Source organism: Hydra vulgaris, chromosome 07 (genome assembly GCF_038396675.1).
Source record: "Hydra vulgaris chromosome 07, alternate assembly HydraT2T_AEP".
Lineage (NCBI taxonomy): Eukaryota > Metazoa > Cnidaria > Hydrozoa > Anthoathecata > Hydridae > Hydra > Hydra vulgaris.
This window is the reverse complement of record NC_088926.1, coordinates 15,335,001-15,352,822: the sequence shown is the minus strand read 5'-3', so window position 1 is coordinate 15,352,822 and position 17,822 is coordinate 15,335,001. Positions and strand designations below refer to the sequence as shown.

Below are 17,822 nucleotides of genomic sequence, written 5' to 3'. Positions count from 1 at the left end.
AATTCTTAATCTTAGTTTGTGATTAACTTCTACGTAATGATATATTTTAATTGAAGTAAAAGAATTAAAGATAAAATAATAGCTTTCATTTTTTAAAGTTTTTAGTTAATCTTCAACATGTTGAACATTTCTAATAGTAACTGAACTAACAGGCATTTTGTGGCCTATGTTTTTCAATTATGTTTTGGCATATTTTTCTTTGTTTTGGCAATGAAATGAAAGTCAATGAATGAGATCTGTTAGTATTGTCATAAAATTTTAGAATATCTTAAGATAAATTTTGAGTTATTAATATAGAACATTCATAATAATAATTCAAGAAATTAAAATTTTATTTTAAAATGCTTTTGCATAGCACTTGCATCTTTTGATTGTCAAAATGGTTTGCATATTTTGCATGTAGGGACTTTATTGACTTTGCACTATAAATACTCCTAATCCCTTGCAAGAAACATTTAAATATAAAAATTTCAATCTAAAAAATTTCATTTTATACTGGATTTAAAAATTATGTATATTTTATATATATATATATATATATATATATATATATATATATATATATATATATATATATATATATATATATATATATATATATATATATATATATTTATATATATATATAAATATATAAATTATGTTAGTGTATTCTACAAACAGAGTGATCAATGTTCTAAAAGACAAGAGCAATAATAAATTAGTAAAAACACTTATCTAATTTTTGATTACTTCAACACTGTGTTTCACCATCAGTAGGTTCATCAGGAAGAATCCTGATGAACCTACTGATGATGAATTCCTGATCCCAGATTCTTTCCTGATGAACCTACTGATGGTGAAACACAGTGTTGAACTAATCAAAAATTAGATAAATGTTTTTACTAATTTATATATATATATATATATATATATATATATATATAAATATATAAATATATATATAGATATATATATAAATTACCTCTATTAGGCCTTTTAACAAAAAGAAATTTATTATTATTTTGAAAAATACTAAAAAAAAATTGTTTTATAAAAAAAGTGTAAGAAGACATGAGTTAAGCTCAAGATCTCAGAGATAATAAATATAAAAAACTGAATTGCTAATTTACTTGTCTCTAAAAGTAAGCAATGTTTCTATATAACTATTATTTAATGTTTTTGCATTTTAAAAAAAAAAAATTTGGTTAATGGAGCTGAAATCAGCTTTATATGTTTTTTACAACAACCATCTTCTTTATGCGTGGAAATCTATGATTTTTTTTTCGTGGAATCTATGATTGTTATTGCGCAGAATCTATGATTTTTTTATTGCATAGAATCTATCATTTTTTATTGCGTGGAGATCACTATTGGGTTAAGATCGTATTTATATGTTAAGTATTATATATATATAAGTTTAAATTCATATATATTTTTGTTAATTTTTGTTTAGAAAACTCAAGGATTGTTTGATACAAGCATATTTTCTCTCTTCCGTGCTTTTCGTTTTATTAAACTTATGCAAAGAGTTCGTCCAATCAGAATACTTATTTGGACATTTCTGAAGTCTTTACAGGTTTGTGTTTTAAAACTTTTAAAACTGTATTTTGTATTTTTTAATTATAAACTACTTTTATTATCAATTTTAAAAAATAATAATATATTTTCATATTTTATGCTTTGCTTAAGTATAAACCTTGTTTTTTTGTTGTCTCTTTCTTTTACTCTCTTTGGAAATCATTCCATATTTTTTTAAATTTTTGTACCTTCATATGCACTTTTCTATCTAGGAAAAATAATTTGCACTTTATTTTCCATGATATTCTATACATCCGTTTAGTTTATACTTATAGCTTCTTCATATTCTTCATATCAATTCAGAAGTTAATTTTTATTTTATACTTATTTATTTATACCTTTAAAATTTATCTTTTATTCTTCTTCTTATTACCTTCGAAGTTTATTTTGTATTTTATATTTGTTAATATTTTATACCTTGCACAGTGAAGCAAAAAAAAGTTTTCTAAAACTTCCCAAAACAATTTTCTAATAATGTTTCATTATTAGGTTCAGTTCGTTTTATCAAAAACGTTTATAATAAATAATTAATTTTTAAAGTTTTGAATTTTATTAAATCCTAAAAACTTGGTTAGCTAATTGATAGCCTTTCGAGTCTCTTCAAAAAAGTTAATTGAAAAGTAAATAAATTGTGTTTACATTTTTGGCTGGAAAAACACAAAACCTTACTATAAGTCTTATATATATGTTTATTATATCAACTGAGACATCATATTGCTGAAAACAACACCTTGCTGTGCTATCATCGTTTGATGTACCTGCCTCACCCCCTCTTGGTTGGTTTATGAAAAGACATGTTTTTTAAATTGAGCTTGGAATTCAATCTTACTCAATTCAACAATATTTTTTCATCTTCGGTCCTAGCAACAATATTTTTTCATCTTCAGTCCTAGTAACAATATTTTTTCATCTTTGGTCCTAGCAATAATATTTTTTCATCTTCGGTCCTTCAGCATTATAAAAGATATGGCACAATCTTAAAAAATTACATGCAAAAAAAAAATACCTGACATTCTCTTTTACTAAAGAAAAATTGTTCATTTCAATTGGAAATGTGCTGCATATTCAACAACAATGGATGATATTATGTTATTATAATTAATGGACTTCTCATCACCATTTTTATAATTTCGTTATCTTCTTTCATTATACTATTATTATACAATGGATATTATTGTTATTATTATTATATTATTCTTAATTAACCTATACTTTATTAAGGAAAGTAGTTGAAGATTTATGACCTGAAACAAAGAAAAGGAAGCTGTAATTAAGACACCATTTCACATTAGTTGTCACCAAGTTTTCATTATATTGCTTTCACAAATTATGAAATAAGTTATATGCAAATCAAGTTATATATATATATATTTTAACTGATTTAAAGTTTTCACTATTTAATATGGTAGCATTTAAAGATGATAAATAATGGTTTCTATGTGATTCAAATGTTTAGAGCAAACACTCTGAAGTAATAAAAAAGTAATCAAATAAAGTAAAAATTTAATTTATTTATCAAAAACTAAAATCTATAAAAAAAATTTTATTTATTATTATAAACATTTTTTTTACAAACTAATATAAAAGATATTATACAGTCAGCTTTTTTTTTTTTTTTCTAAATCCTTATAAATTTTGTCATATTTCTAAACCCTCGTAAATTTAGTCATATTTCTTAATCCTCATGAATTTAGTCATATTGATAAAAAATGTGATAAACTGTAGATGTGATAGACTGTAGATGTGATAAACTGTAGATGTGATGTGATGGACATTTTTCAACTACATGATCAATACCATGTCTGTGTTTAATTTTTATACTTTTCAATGTTTTGAAAAGTATTTATTTTATAACTCAAAATGAAAAATTTTGATATAAAGAGCAAATGAAACAAATTTTAATCTTGTTATATTTTTTAAATGTTCACATTTTTTTATATAAAAATATTTTGATTGTAAATTGTTAATAAAATTTATAGATAATATCTATAAATTTTCTACTTATTTCTTATTTTTACTATTTTTAATTTATAAAATTTAATGGTTTAATGGCTGCTGTGAGCTTTGTGTCAACACACACGAATGAGCATTATTAAGTTGCTCAATATATAATATGATTTTTTATATTTATTATTAAAAATTAAATTTTTTTTAATTTATTATGATATTATTTTCTCAAAATTAAAGCAAAATTGTAAAAAAAATAATATTTTCTTTACAATGTTATTTGTTTTTAAAAAACATAAATACATATTAAACATTAGGCAAATATTTTTCATTGAAATTAACTGCTTTTTTTATTTTTTTTAACACAATATAAGTACATTTTGCTCCTGTTTTATTCATGAGATCAGGTTTCCTTCATGAGATCAGGTTTTCTTCATGAGATCAGCTCAATTTGTTCTTGTTTTCTTCATGAGATCTGAGATCTTGATCTAAGGTCATTTTGCTCCTGTTTTCTTCATAAGATCTGAGATCTTCATGAGGTCTGTTTTCTTCATAAGATCTGAGATCTTCATGAGGTCTGTTTTCTTCATAAGATCTGAGATCTTCATGAGGTCTGTTTTCTTCATAAGATCTGAGATCTTGATCTAAGGCCATTTTGCTCCTGTTTTCTTCATGAGACCTAGTTTTTTATGAGGCTTAAACAAACTCATTGTATCTATAAAAATAAATAATAAAACTTTATAAACACTATTTTTACAAACACAGTTAATTTTAAGAATGTAAGAAAATTTTAAAATTTAAAAGTTCATTCCCAAAACTTCAAGCAATCAATTTAAATTAAAAGTTAACAGAAAGAGAAGAGAATTAAAGTGGCTTTACTTGTAAAAAAAATAAAAGTTGTATGAGTAGGAAGGAGTTAAAAAAATAAAAGTTGTCAGGAGTCAGGAGGACAAGTTGTCAGGAGGTATGAAGACATGAGGGAATTCTAAAGCGCCAATGTTCTAAAACTATTTCTAAATGTCTGGGGAAAAAAATTAGACAAATATTTTTTTGAGTATAGAGTATCAGTTACGGTAAAAAGAAACAATAACAAGTCATGTGAGATTAGTGGAACAACTGATGATAACTTACTTAAACAGCATTAATCAAAGTATTTGTAAAAAAGAGAAAGATATGCAACCTTATTACAGAAGCTCAAGCTAAGCAGCTCAAACAGGTCTAGCAACAATGTCATTTTAGTGATTTTAAGATGATTGTCTAAAAGAATCTTTTGTACAATCTCTTTTATGCCTCTTTTCCAAGCAGTTTCTAAAATGGTCTAAATTATTATCTAAAATGACTTTTTTAAACAACTATTCAAAAAGGCTTTTTTAAACAATTGTCCAAAAAAGTCTTTTAGACAATTATACAAAAAGAGTCTTTTAGATAATTATCCAAAAGAGTCTTTTAAATAATTATCAAAAAGAGTCTTTTAGATAATTATCCAAAAAGACTCTAATGAATCTTAGACAATTATCCATCAATATATAAATATCTACAACAATATAATAATTATTAGAAATATATCTAAACAATCACATTCAAGATAAGCTGAATCAAGACCAAGGATAGAGTTATTGTACCATCTTTGTGATTTAAGTTACTGGAAATGAAGGAGAGCATTGTCCATTATCAGCATAAACTAGAGTAATAAACATAATTTACTTAATAATAAACATAAATTAGAAAGAAATAATTCAATAGTTATAAAAAAGTTTCCTAGATAATATAGCATGCCAGAGTTATTTTAAAACTTTTGATATGTCCAGAACAATACCTTGTGTTCATACCTGTTTTATGCAATGCACATTTGTTAGACTCCTGATAAAATCTGTACTAACTGTCAGAGATTTGTTAGACTCCTGATAAAATCTGTACTAATTGTCAGAGATTTGTTAGACTTGTGATGAAACCTGTACGAAATGTTAAAGAGTTGTTCAATTTGTGATGAAATATTAGAAGTTTAAAATAAAATGAAAATCTGAACCTCAATTGAAGTTTGAACATAAATACCCAGCAATGACCTGCGATGTATGTTGTACAAAGCAAATTGTATGCTACTTGAAACACCTTTTTACAATGTAAACATATTTGTTTAGATTGAAAAAAAAAAAAATTTTCAAGTTTTTTGTTGTTTGAATATTATTAAATAAAATATAGTGTTTGTTGTTAATAAAAATAAAAGTTTAAGAATAAATATGTAAAATCATATTTATATTATATTATAATATTAGTTTAATATTTTCAAAGTTTTCCCCTTAACAGTTTAGCTCTAAAAATTTGTAAATGGTATGGCACAACTTATTACAGGGTGCGTAAAAAGTTCCCGCACTCAGTATTTACAACGTAAAAACACGTAGAACTATCATAATGTGCCAAAAGTTAAAACATTTATTCTTGATAACATACTAAACAACAAAAACAAGTCAGATCTCAAAAAGTCCTCCTTTCGCCTTGATACACACCCTGAGGCGCTTGGGGAATGCTTCAACCGCGGCAGACACCATATCATCGTCAAGAGTGGCCCATTCTTTTTCGAGTGCTTGCCGTAGAGAGTTCAAATTTGGATGACGAACAGCTCCAACCTTGGCCTTCATAATTCCCCAAATGGAATAGTCGAGGGGATTAAGATCCGGGCTGTTTGGAGGCCACCCTTCTCGTGTGATGAAAACCGGAAAATTGGCTTTGCACCAATCCTGGACGACCATTACTTTTTGTGGGCTGGGGCAGAATCCTGTTGAAACGTCCAAAACCGCTGTCCAAAGTGTGAATTGGTCCAAGTTAATACCTCTGTCGTCAAAATATCATCCAGGTAGTTTTGAGCTCTGATTTTCACTCCTTGATCGACAAAAACCAATGGCATCTTGCCGTCTCCTGTAATCGCTCTGAAAACCATCACTGCTTGGGGGTGAGCTGTCTTTGAAGCAATTCGACCTTTCTGGTTTGCTTCTTGAATGTTTCCAGCGATTATCCGGTCATTCTAATGGTTCACGAACTGCTTGACAGTGAAGAGACACTCGTCCATGAAGAGAATTGTTGAGGCGTTCGCCAGCTTCTTGAATCTCTTGAGAAGCTCCTTGCAACAGGCCAAACGAGTGGCTTTCATCCGATCAGTAAGTCCGCGAGCTTTTTGAATTTTGTACGGGTATTTTCCGAGCTTTTTGTGGACGATTTGCCGAACTGAATCTTCTGTAATCCCTTCATCCTTGGCCATTTGTCTCATTGATTATTTTGGGTTGTACCGAATCTTGTTGTGGATTTTTTTGACAATTTTACCTGAATTTGCAGTTTTTGGTTTTCCAGAACGTCGACGATCATCAATGGAACCAGTTTCTTCAAGTCGCTTCAAGCAATCGTAAACCATACGCCATGGAACATTCAGAAGACGAGCGATCTATGATGCTTTCTTTTTCTCTTTAGCTAGCCTCTTGATTGCCGGCTGCAAATCTCTTGATTTTGTCATGGAACCTAAAAACTTCAATATTAAAACATATTCAAAGATTAGAGAAGAGCATAAATAATGCAGAAAAATAAACGGTATGCTTTAAAATAAGGGAAAAAACGTCGTTGCGAGAGGAGTGCGGGAACTTTTGACGCACCCTGTATATCAAACCAAAATATGCTTTGGTTGTGGTGTGCTTTACATTTTGGGATTACCTACCCACTCTAGAAGAAATAAGAAAACATGGAAATTTTATAAAACAATATATTGTGTTTGTTGGCTTGAAAGCTGCACCCACTTTTTATTTTTATTAAAGTCCTGAGTTTTTTGGTCTTGCTGCTGAACTTTAAAGAAAGTTTGATGGCCAGGCTATAGCATGCATTAAAACCTTAGATCTCTTGATTCTGAAAAACAAGCAATTGAACTACTGCAAAACGGGTACTTAATTCCTGCAATGACCTACTCTTCTTGCTATGATCTATGTGGTCACCACCTTTTCTTAAAAATAAAGATGGTGTTGTATTGTGCTGAACTATTTTTTGAGCAACCATATCGTATGATTGGGACACTTTCTTGTTAGAAATCATATATGCATCAAAAAATGATTTTAAAATTTTTTTTCTTCCTCAACAGTAAAACTACCTTAGCTAGTTTTAGTATTTTATTTTTTAAAACATGCTTTTTTTAAAACATGTTTTTTTTAAAACATGTTAGTATTTTGAAACTTATTAAGTTAACTACTAAGTGTTGAAACTTTATAATGAGAAATTAAAGTTTCAAAAATATGTAAAAAAATATTTTTTTGCTGTTAGATTTTTTTTAGACTTTTTGTTATAGAGTAATACAAAGCTATTTTTAAACAAAAATTTTGATATTTTAAAAAATAGTTATTATGAATGAAAATAAAATTTCTGACTTTTAAATATAAATATTTTAAGAAATTCTTGCTATTTTCAAAATTTTAAAGTTTCAAAATACTTTTATATGGCTTTGTCAATAGTGTTATTTGTATTTTATTCTTATGTTCCTTATCAACAGTGTTATTTGTATATTATTCTTATGTTTATTTTTATTTTATTTCTTTTTCATTTCTTCTTTAGGCTCTTCCATACCTAGGAGGTTTAATTTGTATTTTATTTCATTTCTTCTTCAGGCACTTCCATACCTAGGAGGTTTGATTTGTATTTTATTCTACATATATGCTGTGATAGGAATGCAGGTAATTGGAATGCATTTCTTAAACTCTTTTTAATGATTTATTTTGTTTGACTTGATTATTGAATTAACTTACAATAATGTTTATTGTTTATTATTTTTAATTTTATTGTAAATTTTTTTTTTAAGCTTTTTTCTTTAATATCTATTTCTCACAATGATGATGATGTACCTTGGTCATACATTAATAAACGCAATAATTTTCGAACATTTTTAAGTTCACTTCAGGTTTTATTTAGGTAAGCTTGAAAAAACATTGAACTTTAACCATATTATAAATCATGTAGATTACTTATTAGAATAATAGATATCATATAGATTGCTAATTAGAATAATAAATAAATAGATACTAATTTATTTTATAGGATAACATCAGGTGAAAACTGGCCAGACATAATGCTGGCTTGCACTAAAAATGCAAAATGTGACAAAGAATTAAAAGCTGTCCAACCTGATATGGAAACTTGTGGAAGTGATGTTGCATATTTTTATTTTATCTCATTTATTTTACTTTGTTATTATTTGGTGAGTTTCAACTATTGAGAAAATTTTATATTTTTATTTGTTTTTATATTGTTTATATATATATATATATATATATATATATATATATATATATATATATATATATATATATATATATATATATATATATATATATATATATATATATATATAGAGATAAATTATAAATTAGTAGAAAATCACTTAACAAAATTTTTCTCAGTTAACACTGTTTCATCAATAAAGACTCATCAGAAATGAATGATCAAATTAATAAAACTTCAATTTATACCAAAAATTAAATTACAGGAAGTCTGTAAATCTTCACACAATTGTGGAATTTGCTGACACTTATAAAAAGAATTCTTTGGAAATGATTACTTATGCTTTTTTAGGAAAATATTTTTTAAAAGGGGGACCTTATGTAACTATTATTTGAGCTAGATTTTTTAATAGTTTTTTAGGAGAAACTTATTTTCGTGCCTGCATTTAGAAATTAATTCTGATTTTTTGTTTAATAAACGTTCTTGGTTTACATGTGTAATTATTTCAAATTTTTCTTGTAGGCATAGTATACATTTTTTGGAAAGATTGTTATATGCAGATGCTGTTTTAAGGATGGACCGATTCAGTATAAAATCATCAATATTTTTATCTTTTAATTCCCATATATATTTTGACAGCATGATGTCTTTTGAATACTTTTTTATTTTTAAAAGATTTTTTATGATTGGCAAAACGTTTTTTCCATTCACCCTCTGTTATGCCAATACATTGTTTATCAGGTGTATTCTTAGAGGAAACAACACATTTATATACCATGGCAGATAATATATTGGCATAACAGAGGGTGAATGGAAGTTTATATACCATGTTAAACAATATATTAGCATAACAAAGTGTGAATGGAAAAAATGTTTTGCCAATTATAAGCAATATATATGGGAATTAAAAGATAAAAATATTGATGATTTTATATTGAATTGGTCCATCCTTAAAGCAACGCCTGCATATAACAATATTTCCAAAAAGTGTATACTATGCCTACAAGAAAAATTTGAAATAATTACACATGCAAACCAAGAATGTTTATTAAATAAAAAATCGGAATTAATTTCTAAATGCAGGCATCAAAATTAGTTTCTCCTAAAAAACAATAAAAATAAATGAGCTCAAATAATAGTTACATTAAGTCCCCCATTTAAAAAAATATTTTTCTAAAAAAGCATAAGTAATCATTTCCAAAGAATTCTTTTTATAATAGTGTCAGCAAATTCCACAATTGTGTGAAGAATTACATTAGTTAAGACATTTGTGACTTCCTGTGATTTAATTTTTGGTATAAATTGAAGTTTTATTAATTTGATCATTCATTTTTGATGAGTCTTTATTGATGAGACACAGTTTTAAATGAGAAAAGTTTTTGTTAAGTGATTTTCTACTAATTTATAATTGCTCTGTTCTTTTAAAAACATTGAGCACTCTATTTTGTAGAGTACATTTTAAAATTGTTTAAATATATATATATATATATATATATATATATATATATATATATATATATATATATATATATATATATATATATATATATATATATATATATATATATATATATATATATATATATGTATATATATATGTATATATAAATTAGTAAAAAACACTTATCTAACTTTTATCTTCTACTTTAAGTTTTACCATTGCTGGATCATCAGGAAGAGTTCCTGATGATCCAGCAATGGTGTACTCTTCCTGATGATCCAGCAATGAAGAACTCTTCCTGATGATCCAGCAATGGTAAAACTTAAAGTAGAAGATAAAAGTTAGATAAGTGTTTTTTACTAATTTATTATTGCTCTGTTCTTTAAGAACTTTGAGCACTCTTTTTGTAAAATACACTAAAATAATTTACATATATGTATATATATATATATATATATGTATATATATATATATATATATATATATATATATATTATATATATATATATATATATATATATATATATATATATATATATATATATATGTTATTAATACAGATGCTCAACTTGATTTTGGCAGTTATAATGGACAACTTTTCATATTTAACAGATGATTCAAGCAAGCTTGGGCCACACCATTTAGATGAAGTTGTCATGGTTTGGTCTGACTTTGACCCAAGGGCAACGTTGGTTGAATTTTTATCAATTTTATACACATATATATATATATATATATATATATATATATATATATATATATATATATATATATGTCTGTATGTATAATCTTATATATATATATGTATGTATGTATGTATAATCTTTTATATTTATATATATATATATATATATATATATATATATATATATATATATATATATAGATATATGTATATATATATATATATACATGTATATATGCATTTATATACATTTTATATACGCATTTATATCATTTATATACGTTTATATGTATATACATTTATTTTATATACGCGTTTATATCATTTATATACGTTTTTATATACGCATTTATATCCAATTAAACACGTGAATTTCTATTATATGTCAAAACAGCGTTTAGACAAAATATTTAACTTTGGTCTATTATCCGTTTATAATAAAATCTAGAAAAACGTTAACAAATAAATGTCTATAAGGTGTTGAGAGACAAACATATTTTTGTTGTATATTTTTAAACACTTAATAAATGTATAAAAGCATTTAGATTCAAGTATATTTAAAGCATTTAAATTTAGGCAGATATTTACTGTCTTAAATTGATCTAATTATTAATACTAGTTTATATAAGGAATTTTTTATTTCTTTATTTGCCTTACTTTATATCTATAATTGTATAATAATATAATAAACTATTATTAAATACTAACATGCTATTATAAGATACACTTATGATAGTATATTATTATGAAGCATATATTATGCTATTGTGTTTTATTCTCCTACGGCTAATTGCCATATAGAGGCTTCATACCAAGGCCCGTGATGTCAAGTTCAGCTCACTAACACTAATAATTACATATGAATCTTTATTTGCCAGTTGGCAGTTAAATAATATAGAAGTACAATAGCACTTATTTTGATTAATATTGCCTTTTAGAAATATATTCAAGTATTATCTTCAATCATAATGTCCTATATGAAAAGTGCTTCCACTACTTAAAGAACAAGACAAGGTGGATGAAGAATCCCATACATTTTTATGATTGGCATAGGAAAAGAAGAACTGTTCACTAGAATAACAATCACTGGAAGATAACAGAAGGATATTACTCAAAATCCAAATTGTTAGTCACTATCTGTTTCTGGGAAAATTGATTAAAAGGAGACAAGAACACATAAAGCAAATTGAGAAAGAAGTAACAAGTTTATGGCAAAAGAAATTAAAATTTCTACATTTATCAATTCAAGTTGTACAAGCAAAACTGGATCAAGTGCTGAAGACTTATAAATGTACAAAAGCAAAGGGTATATAGTTGGGAAGGCTGCTAGTTCGAAAACTATCTATCCAAAAGAATAAAATGCTTTGAAGCCTACTTCAACAACAACAACAGCAACTTCCTAATACGAGTCTGACATAGAATATCCAGAGTCTGAAGATTCAGAAGAACAGTCCACAAGTACCAGCTAGAACTACATAACTGCAACCATATTAGTAACATTTTTACAGATATCAACCAGCAAAACAGGAACCAGTTGTCAACAGTTATCTCAAGATGGGATTGATATTCTGACACCTTAACAGTCTGGTATATTTAGATCAACTATTGAAGAAACTGTTAAACTTAAAGAAGAAATTAAGAAAACACTACATTTAGAAAGCTGGCCACTTTGATGGTAAATGTATTACTCACTAAGAATATCAAGTGTTATTGTTGAAGAATAAACAAAGAGAAGTTAAGTTACAAGCACTAGATCTAGTAGCCATAAAACCAGATACTGTTGTTAAAGTTATAACAGCTGTTTGCAATGAATACAATTTATGGAAAAGTATAAAGATGAATGTAGAGATGTATCTGACACTACGAATGTAAGCACTGGAAGAAGAAATGAGGTTGTCAGTCAGTTACGAAAACGTTTTACTGAACAAAAACTGCTAGAACCACAATTAATTGGTTGTCTTAGAAAAATTCTAAGAATGGTGAAAAAGTGATTATTGAAACAGCAGGATGGCGTGAAATTTCTATTTCATTTAACTTGGTTTTTAACTCTGCTTTTTTTAAAAATCTGGAGTATTTCCATAAGTGAAGATTCAGAAAATACCTAATTAAATAATGCAAGTTCCCGAAGGAATGAAATTCCTGAGCAATACTTGTTCTTTTAGCATTTATTCTTCAACCATAGAAAAGAGACTCAAAACTCGATATTTATAGATTACAGATAGGCGGACTATTGGTTTACTGACCAAATGTACAATGTAGATAATTATGGAAAGCTGTTTGTAAGGTCATGAAAAAGCAGTGAACTCAGTGGAATAGTTTTTGAATCAGTAATTATCGAGACTGGAAATTCCCAGAACAAATTATTGTACGGAACAAGCAATCAAGTGTCTTCAAGGTCTTTTTGACACCTGTAAAAAGAAAGTCAACCTCTAGCTTAGTTTTATTTTGTCAAGGAACAACATATATATAACAAAGCATAAGAATTGTATATAACGCTTTATTTAAGATAAATACTAGACAACATTTTTTTTATATATTCAGTAGCTTTTTGTACTTGTAGAATTGTTATTTATGTTTGTAATTTTATATTTATTTGTAGTTTAGATTGTTATGATGTAACAATAAACTGTTAAATGTCATAACTCTCCGATTAAAAAAATTAGAGTTAAAAAATAACGATTATAAAATTGTATAAAATTTTATCTACCAATGAAAATTTTTTTCTTCAAGATTTTATTTCCAGCAGGTACAGAATGCTAGTTAAATGTCTCAAGAATATCATACAGACTTGTGATGTCTATAAGGCGCTATATAGACATCTGTGCTCGCTTGGTCAAAGCATTGATTGACAATCAAAAACAGTGTCTTTTTGTATTGACATTAATTTGAATTGAATGTGAGCTTGCTGAGAGTATTTAGTTTAAATTATAAACAAACCATTCTGTTGATTGAATTATCAACAAAATGATTTGTTGATAATTCAAAGTCAATGCTTTCAGCAAGCACACATTCAATTAAAATTAATGTCAACACAAAAAGATATTTTTTTATTGTCGATCACAATCATGCTTTGACCAAGCGAGCACAGATGTTTATATAACGCCTTATAGACGTCTTAAGTCTGTATAATGTTCTTGAGACGTTTAACTAACATTCTGTAATTTTTTTCTTAAAGGTAATTGATTATTTTTGTTAAATAATCAATTACCTTTAATACTAAAACACTAAAGATTGTTTTTTACTAAAACACTAAAGATTGATGGAGTGGGTAACGCAGGTTTACAAATCTAATTTTCCTTTTTTTAAGTAGTTAAACTTATTTAAAAAATTAGCATTTTTAAAGTTAACTTGTTTTTACCTTCAGCCCCACCCTCCTCCGCCCTACCTAACCACCCCTAACCCCACCTTCCTTTGTCAACAATTGTCAAAAAATTTCAGACCCCCACCCCCCTATTTTAATGATGTAATTAATGAATAGCCCTTAAAAGCATTGATAAAATATATTAATCACAAGTCCAATTCAAGAAAAAAATGTTTTTAGGGGTTAATGTACCTCCCCTAACTCTTTTCGCTTTCTATTCATTCCCTTGTCCCCTTTCACCACCCCCCACCCCCACATACACACACAACCGTAAACCTCAATTTCCCACTGACTACAGTGACCTATAGAAAACTAATACTTGTGTGTCAGTTAAAATAAAAGATTTTCTCAAAATGATGTAATAAATATTTTAAAAGAAAGTTATTATTTGTAAACTAAAAATTATTATGTGTAAACTAAAAGTTATCTGTGTAAACAAAAAGTTATAAACTTAAAGTTATTATGTATAAACTAGTAAACATAAAAAGTTTTAATGTCTAAACTAAAAAATATGTGTAAATTAAAAAAAAGTTAGTTAAGAAAAGAAAGTTATTATTTGTAAACTAAAAATTGTTATGTGTAAACAAAAAGTTATTATGTATAAACTAGTAAACATAAAAAGTTTTAATGTCTAAACTAAAAAATATGTGTAAATTAAAAGTTTTATATGTAAATTAAAGTTGTTTTGTTTCAACTAAAAGTTATTTTGTGTAAAAGTTATCATGCAAAGTTATAATGTATTTTACAAAATTAACAAAATCTAATATAGAAATTATCATTTAACTTTTTTTGATCATAAGTATCATAAATTATCGACTTGATTTTTCTTTTTAAGTTTTCTGTGTTTCTTTTTGTAAGTTGGACAGGTTTTCTACATAAATATAGTTGATAGTTGTTAGACAATATAATTTAATACTAAAAATGCTTTAATTCTATTCAGTGGTCGAATAAAGCATACAGAAGTTATTCAACTTCTCAAAGAAATGATGCCCCCTGTTGGACTTGGTCCATATTGTATAAAGGTTTTGGGATACAAGGTATTTAACTTAGTTCTTTAACCAATAACTTAAAGACTGCTAGTTTTATAACCTGAAAAAAGTGTGTTTTTTTTTTTAATTTTTAGCGTTTAGTGCAAATGAATATGATACTATATGATGATGGTTCCGTGGATTTCAATGGTTTTTTCTTTGCATTAGTACGAACAGCTCTCAACATTTATACTAAAAAAGGTAACTTTTATTTGTTAATAAAATGATTCACTTTCATTTACTACACAATGTAACAAACGTTTTGCCCGCTTATATTTTTCAAGGTTTCTTTATGGGTTTTTTTTGAAACTGAATTCAAAAATCAAATTCAGTTTGATATTGATAGTGTTAATGCTTAATTTCATATTTTCTTGATATATTCCCAAACTATATCTAAGTTCTTATTTTTTGTAAGGATTATTTCACAAAATATTTACTTAAATACTTATAAATATTATATCCTCTTTCATATATTGAAAGGTATTTAAAAATACAATGTTTGTGAAAACAAAAAGAAAAGTTACTATTTTTCCATGTTTTGATTTTTCCTTAAGATCAGAACTGCCTTAATGATCCAGATTTTCTTAAGTTTATACATAGGCCATATATAATCTCCCATCATAGCAGTTTATTCTTGATAATTACTTTCTTATCTATTATTCTTGGCAATTACTTTTCATTTTTGTAACATCATGATAAAATCTCTCATTATGCTCTTCATTAACATCACCCAAGTTTTTGGGAAAGAAATCTTGGAAAAACAGCCATGAATATGAACCTTTATAAACATGTGACAACTCATTTTCTTGAAGTTTTCAATAAGTTCTGCTACCAGTTGTAATATGTGTAATTAATATATATTTTATTCATTGTAGTCAAAATAACTATAATTATTATTATAGTTATTTTGATATAAGGTTCTTGTAATTTAATAGGAATCCATGAACTAAATTATGATTTTTTCTACATTTGTCAAAGCTCTTTCAAGTTTCAATGACTTTAACATTGTGTTTATTTGGGGTCCTAAAAATATGCCATCTTTGATCATTGTCTCAGAACTAGTCACATATTGTCAAGACAGTTACATATATCATTACACAGTCATATAAATTTCTTCATGTCACATAGCAGAATACATAGTGAGTAGTTATCTGTTTTGTAACTCGCTACATTTCTTTCTTATCTAAACCTAAGTTGCGATACTAGTATATTATCAACATATCTCGTAAAGCACTGACAATATATTAGTACTCGGATTGTTGGCACTAAAAATATTGAAACTCTGATAATAGTTGATGATACCAAAAACACAGTTACAGCAAAAAATTAATAAATAAGCAATAGAAAATTTACAAAATGTAAAAATGTGTTATATTGTGTTATTTAAATTTTTTTATATTAAAAAAAAAAAAATTTTATGTATCTTTTTTTTTAAAGACAATCTTAAAAGTAATGATGATGCAATCCGCAAAATGTTGCTAGCAATTTGGCCAAAAATAAGGAAACGTACTTTAGACTTGTTTATTCCTCGTCCACCAAAAAGTAAGTCTTTTTTTTTGGTCCATTTCCAATTCCATTCTGAAGAATTTGATTTTTTTAATCGTATCTTTACATTCAAACCTATTTGAATTATTTTACAACATCGAAGATATTTTTCCGTATTACCATAAAGCAGCTTTTTTTTCTAATTAGCTACAACCATCCATTTCATGCATCAGCATTGACAAACATTTGAACAACAAGGAGTTTTATAACCTTTTTTAACACTTTTCCTGGCTTTTGATTTTCTCTATTAGTCAGAGAAGTTTTTTTTCAAAACTGAAATAACTGATATAGTTGATGTTTTGTAACTTTTTTTTTCAGTTTTAATCTTCATTTTGAATGATGTTCAATAATTTTGCCTTTGATAAATAAAATTTCATTTAAATCAACATTTATTTGTAATTGGATTCATATATTTTAAATATTTATTTGTACTTACATTGAGTTATTTATTTTGAAATTTCTCATAAATTTACAAAATTATTTTAAAGTTAAAAAGGTTCATAATTCTAAAATTTTGTTAGAAAAAGGTACATATGTTTAAAAAGGGTGCAGGATTTTAAAAAGAATACAGGTGTTTAAAAAGGGTACAGGTGTTTAAAAGAGGGTACAAATGTTTAAAAAAGGTTCAGATATTTAAAAAAGGTTCAGATGTTTAAAAATGGTACAGGTGTTTAAAAAAGGTACAAATATTTAAAAAAGGTACAGATATAAGTACTCCTTCAACTGGTCAAAGTTAAAACTAACATTTTTTAAATTATGAATTTTTTACTTCTTCAATAATTTTGAAAAACTTGCACATAAACTTCTACATTTTTTAGTCTTAAAAAAAAATGAATTCCTTTAGACGCCAAACAAATGACCATTGGAAAGATTTATGCTGCGAAATTAATTATCTACAATTACAGAAATATTGTTCAATCGAATGCTTAGTTTGTACTATATCTTATAATGAAGTTAAAAATACTGACTTTTCACTAAAAATAGCTGATATTATTAATAGTTTAATTTAAA

The 17,822-nt window shown here is 26.2% G+C and overlaps 1 protein-coding gene across 10 annotated transcripts in view; it reads left to right on the top strand.

The window, feature by feature from the left end:
• Nucleotides 1–17,822, top strand: part of LOC101241540 (probable voltage-dependent N-type calcium channel subunit alpha-1B) — a 93,168-nt gene extending 75,346 nt beyond the window's left edge. For 2 of the 10 annotated variants that reach the window (XM_065801172.1, XM_065801171.1), the window contains exons 31-39: nucleotides 1,436–1,558; nucleotides 8,142–8,207; nucleotides 8,333–8,442; nucleotides 8,569–8,728; nucleotides 10,753–10,880; nucleotides 15,179–15,275; nucleotides 15,362–15,467; nucleotides 16,704–16,808; nucleotides 17,656–17,822. In XM_065801172.1, the coding sequence (XP_065657244.1) occupies nucleotides 1,436–1,558; nucleotides 8,142–8,207; nucleotides 8,333–8,442; nucleotides 8,569–8,728; nucleotides 10,753–10,880; nucleotides 15,179–15,275; nucleotides 15,362–15,467; nucleotides 16,704–16,808; nucleotides 17,656–17,741 (981 nt within the window). In that variant the 3' untranslated portion in view covers nucleotides 17,742–17,822. Of the gene's footprint in view, nucleotides 1–1,435; nucleotides 1,559–8,088; nucleotides 8,208–8,332; nucleotides 8,443–8,568; nucleotides 8,729–10,752; nucleotides 10,885–15,178; nucleotides 15,276–15,361; nucleotides 15,468–16,703; nucleotides 16,809–17,655 lie in introns of those variants that run through there. The other 8 variants (XM_065801174.1, XR_010639590.1, XR_010639589.1 and 5 more) reach the window with 8 other exon arrangements.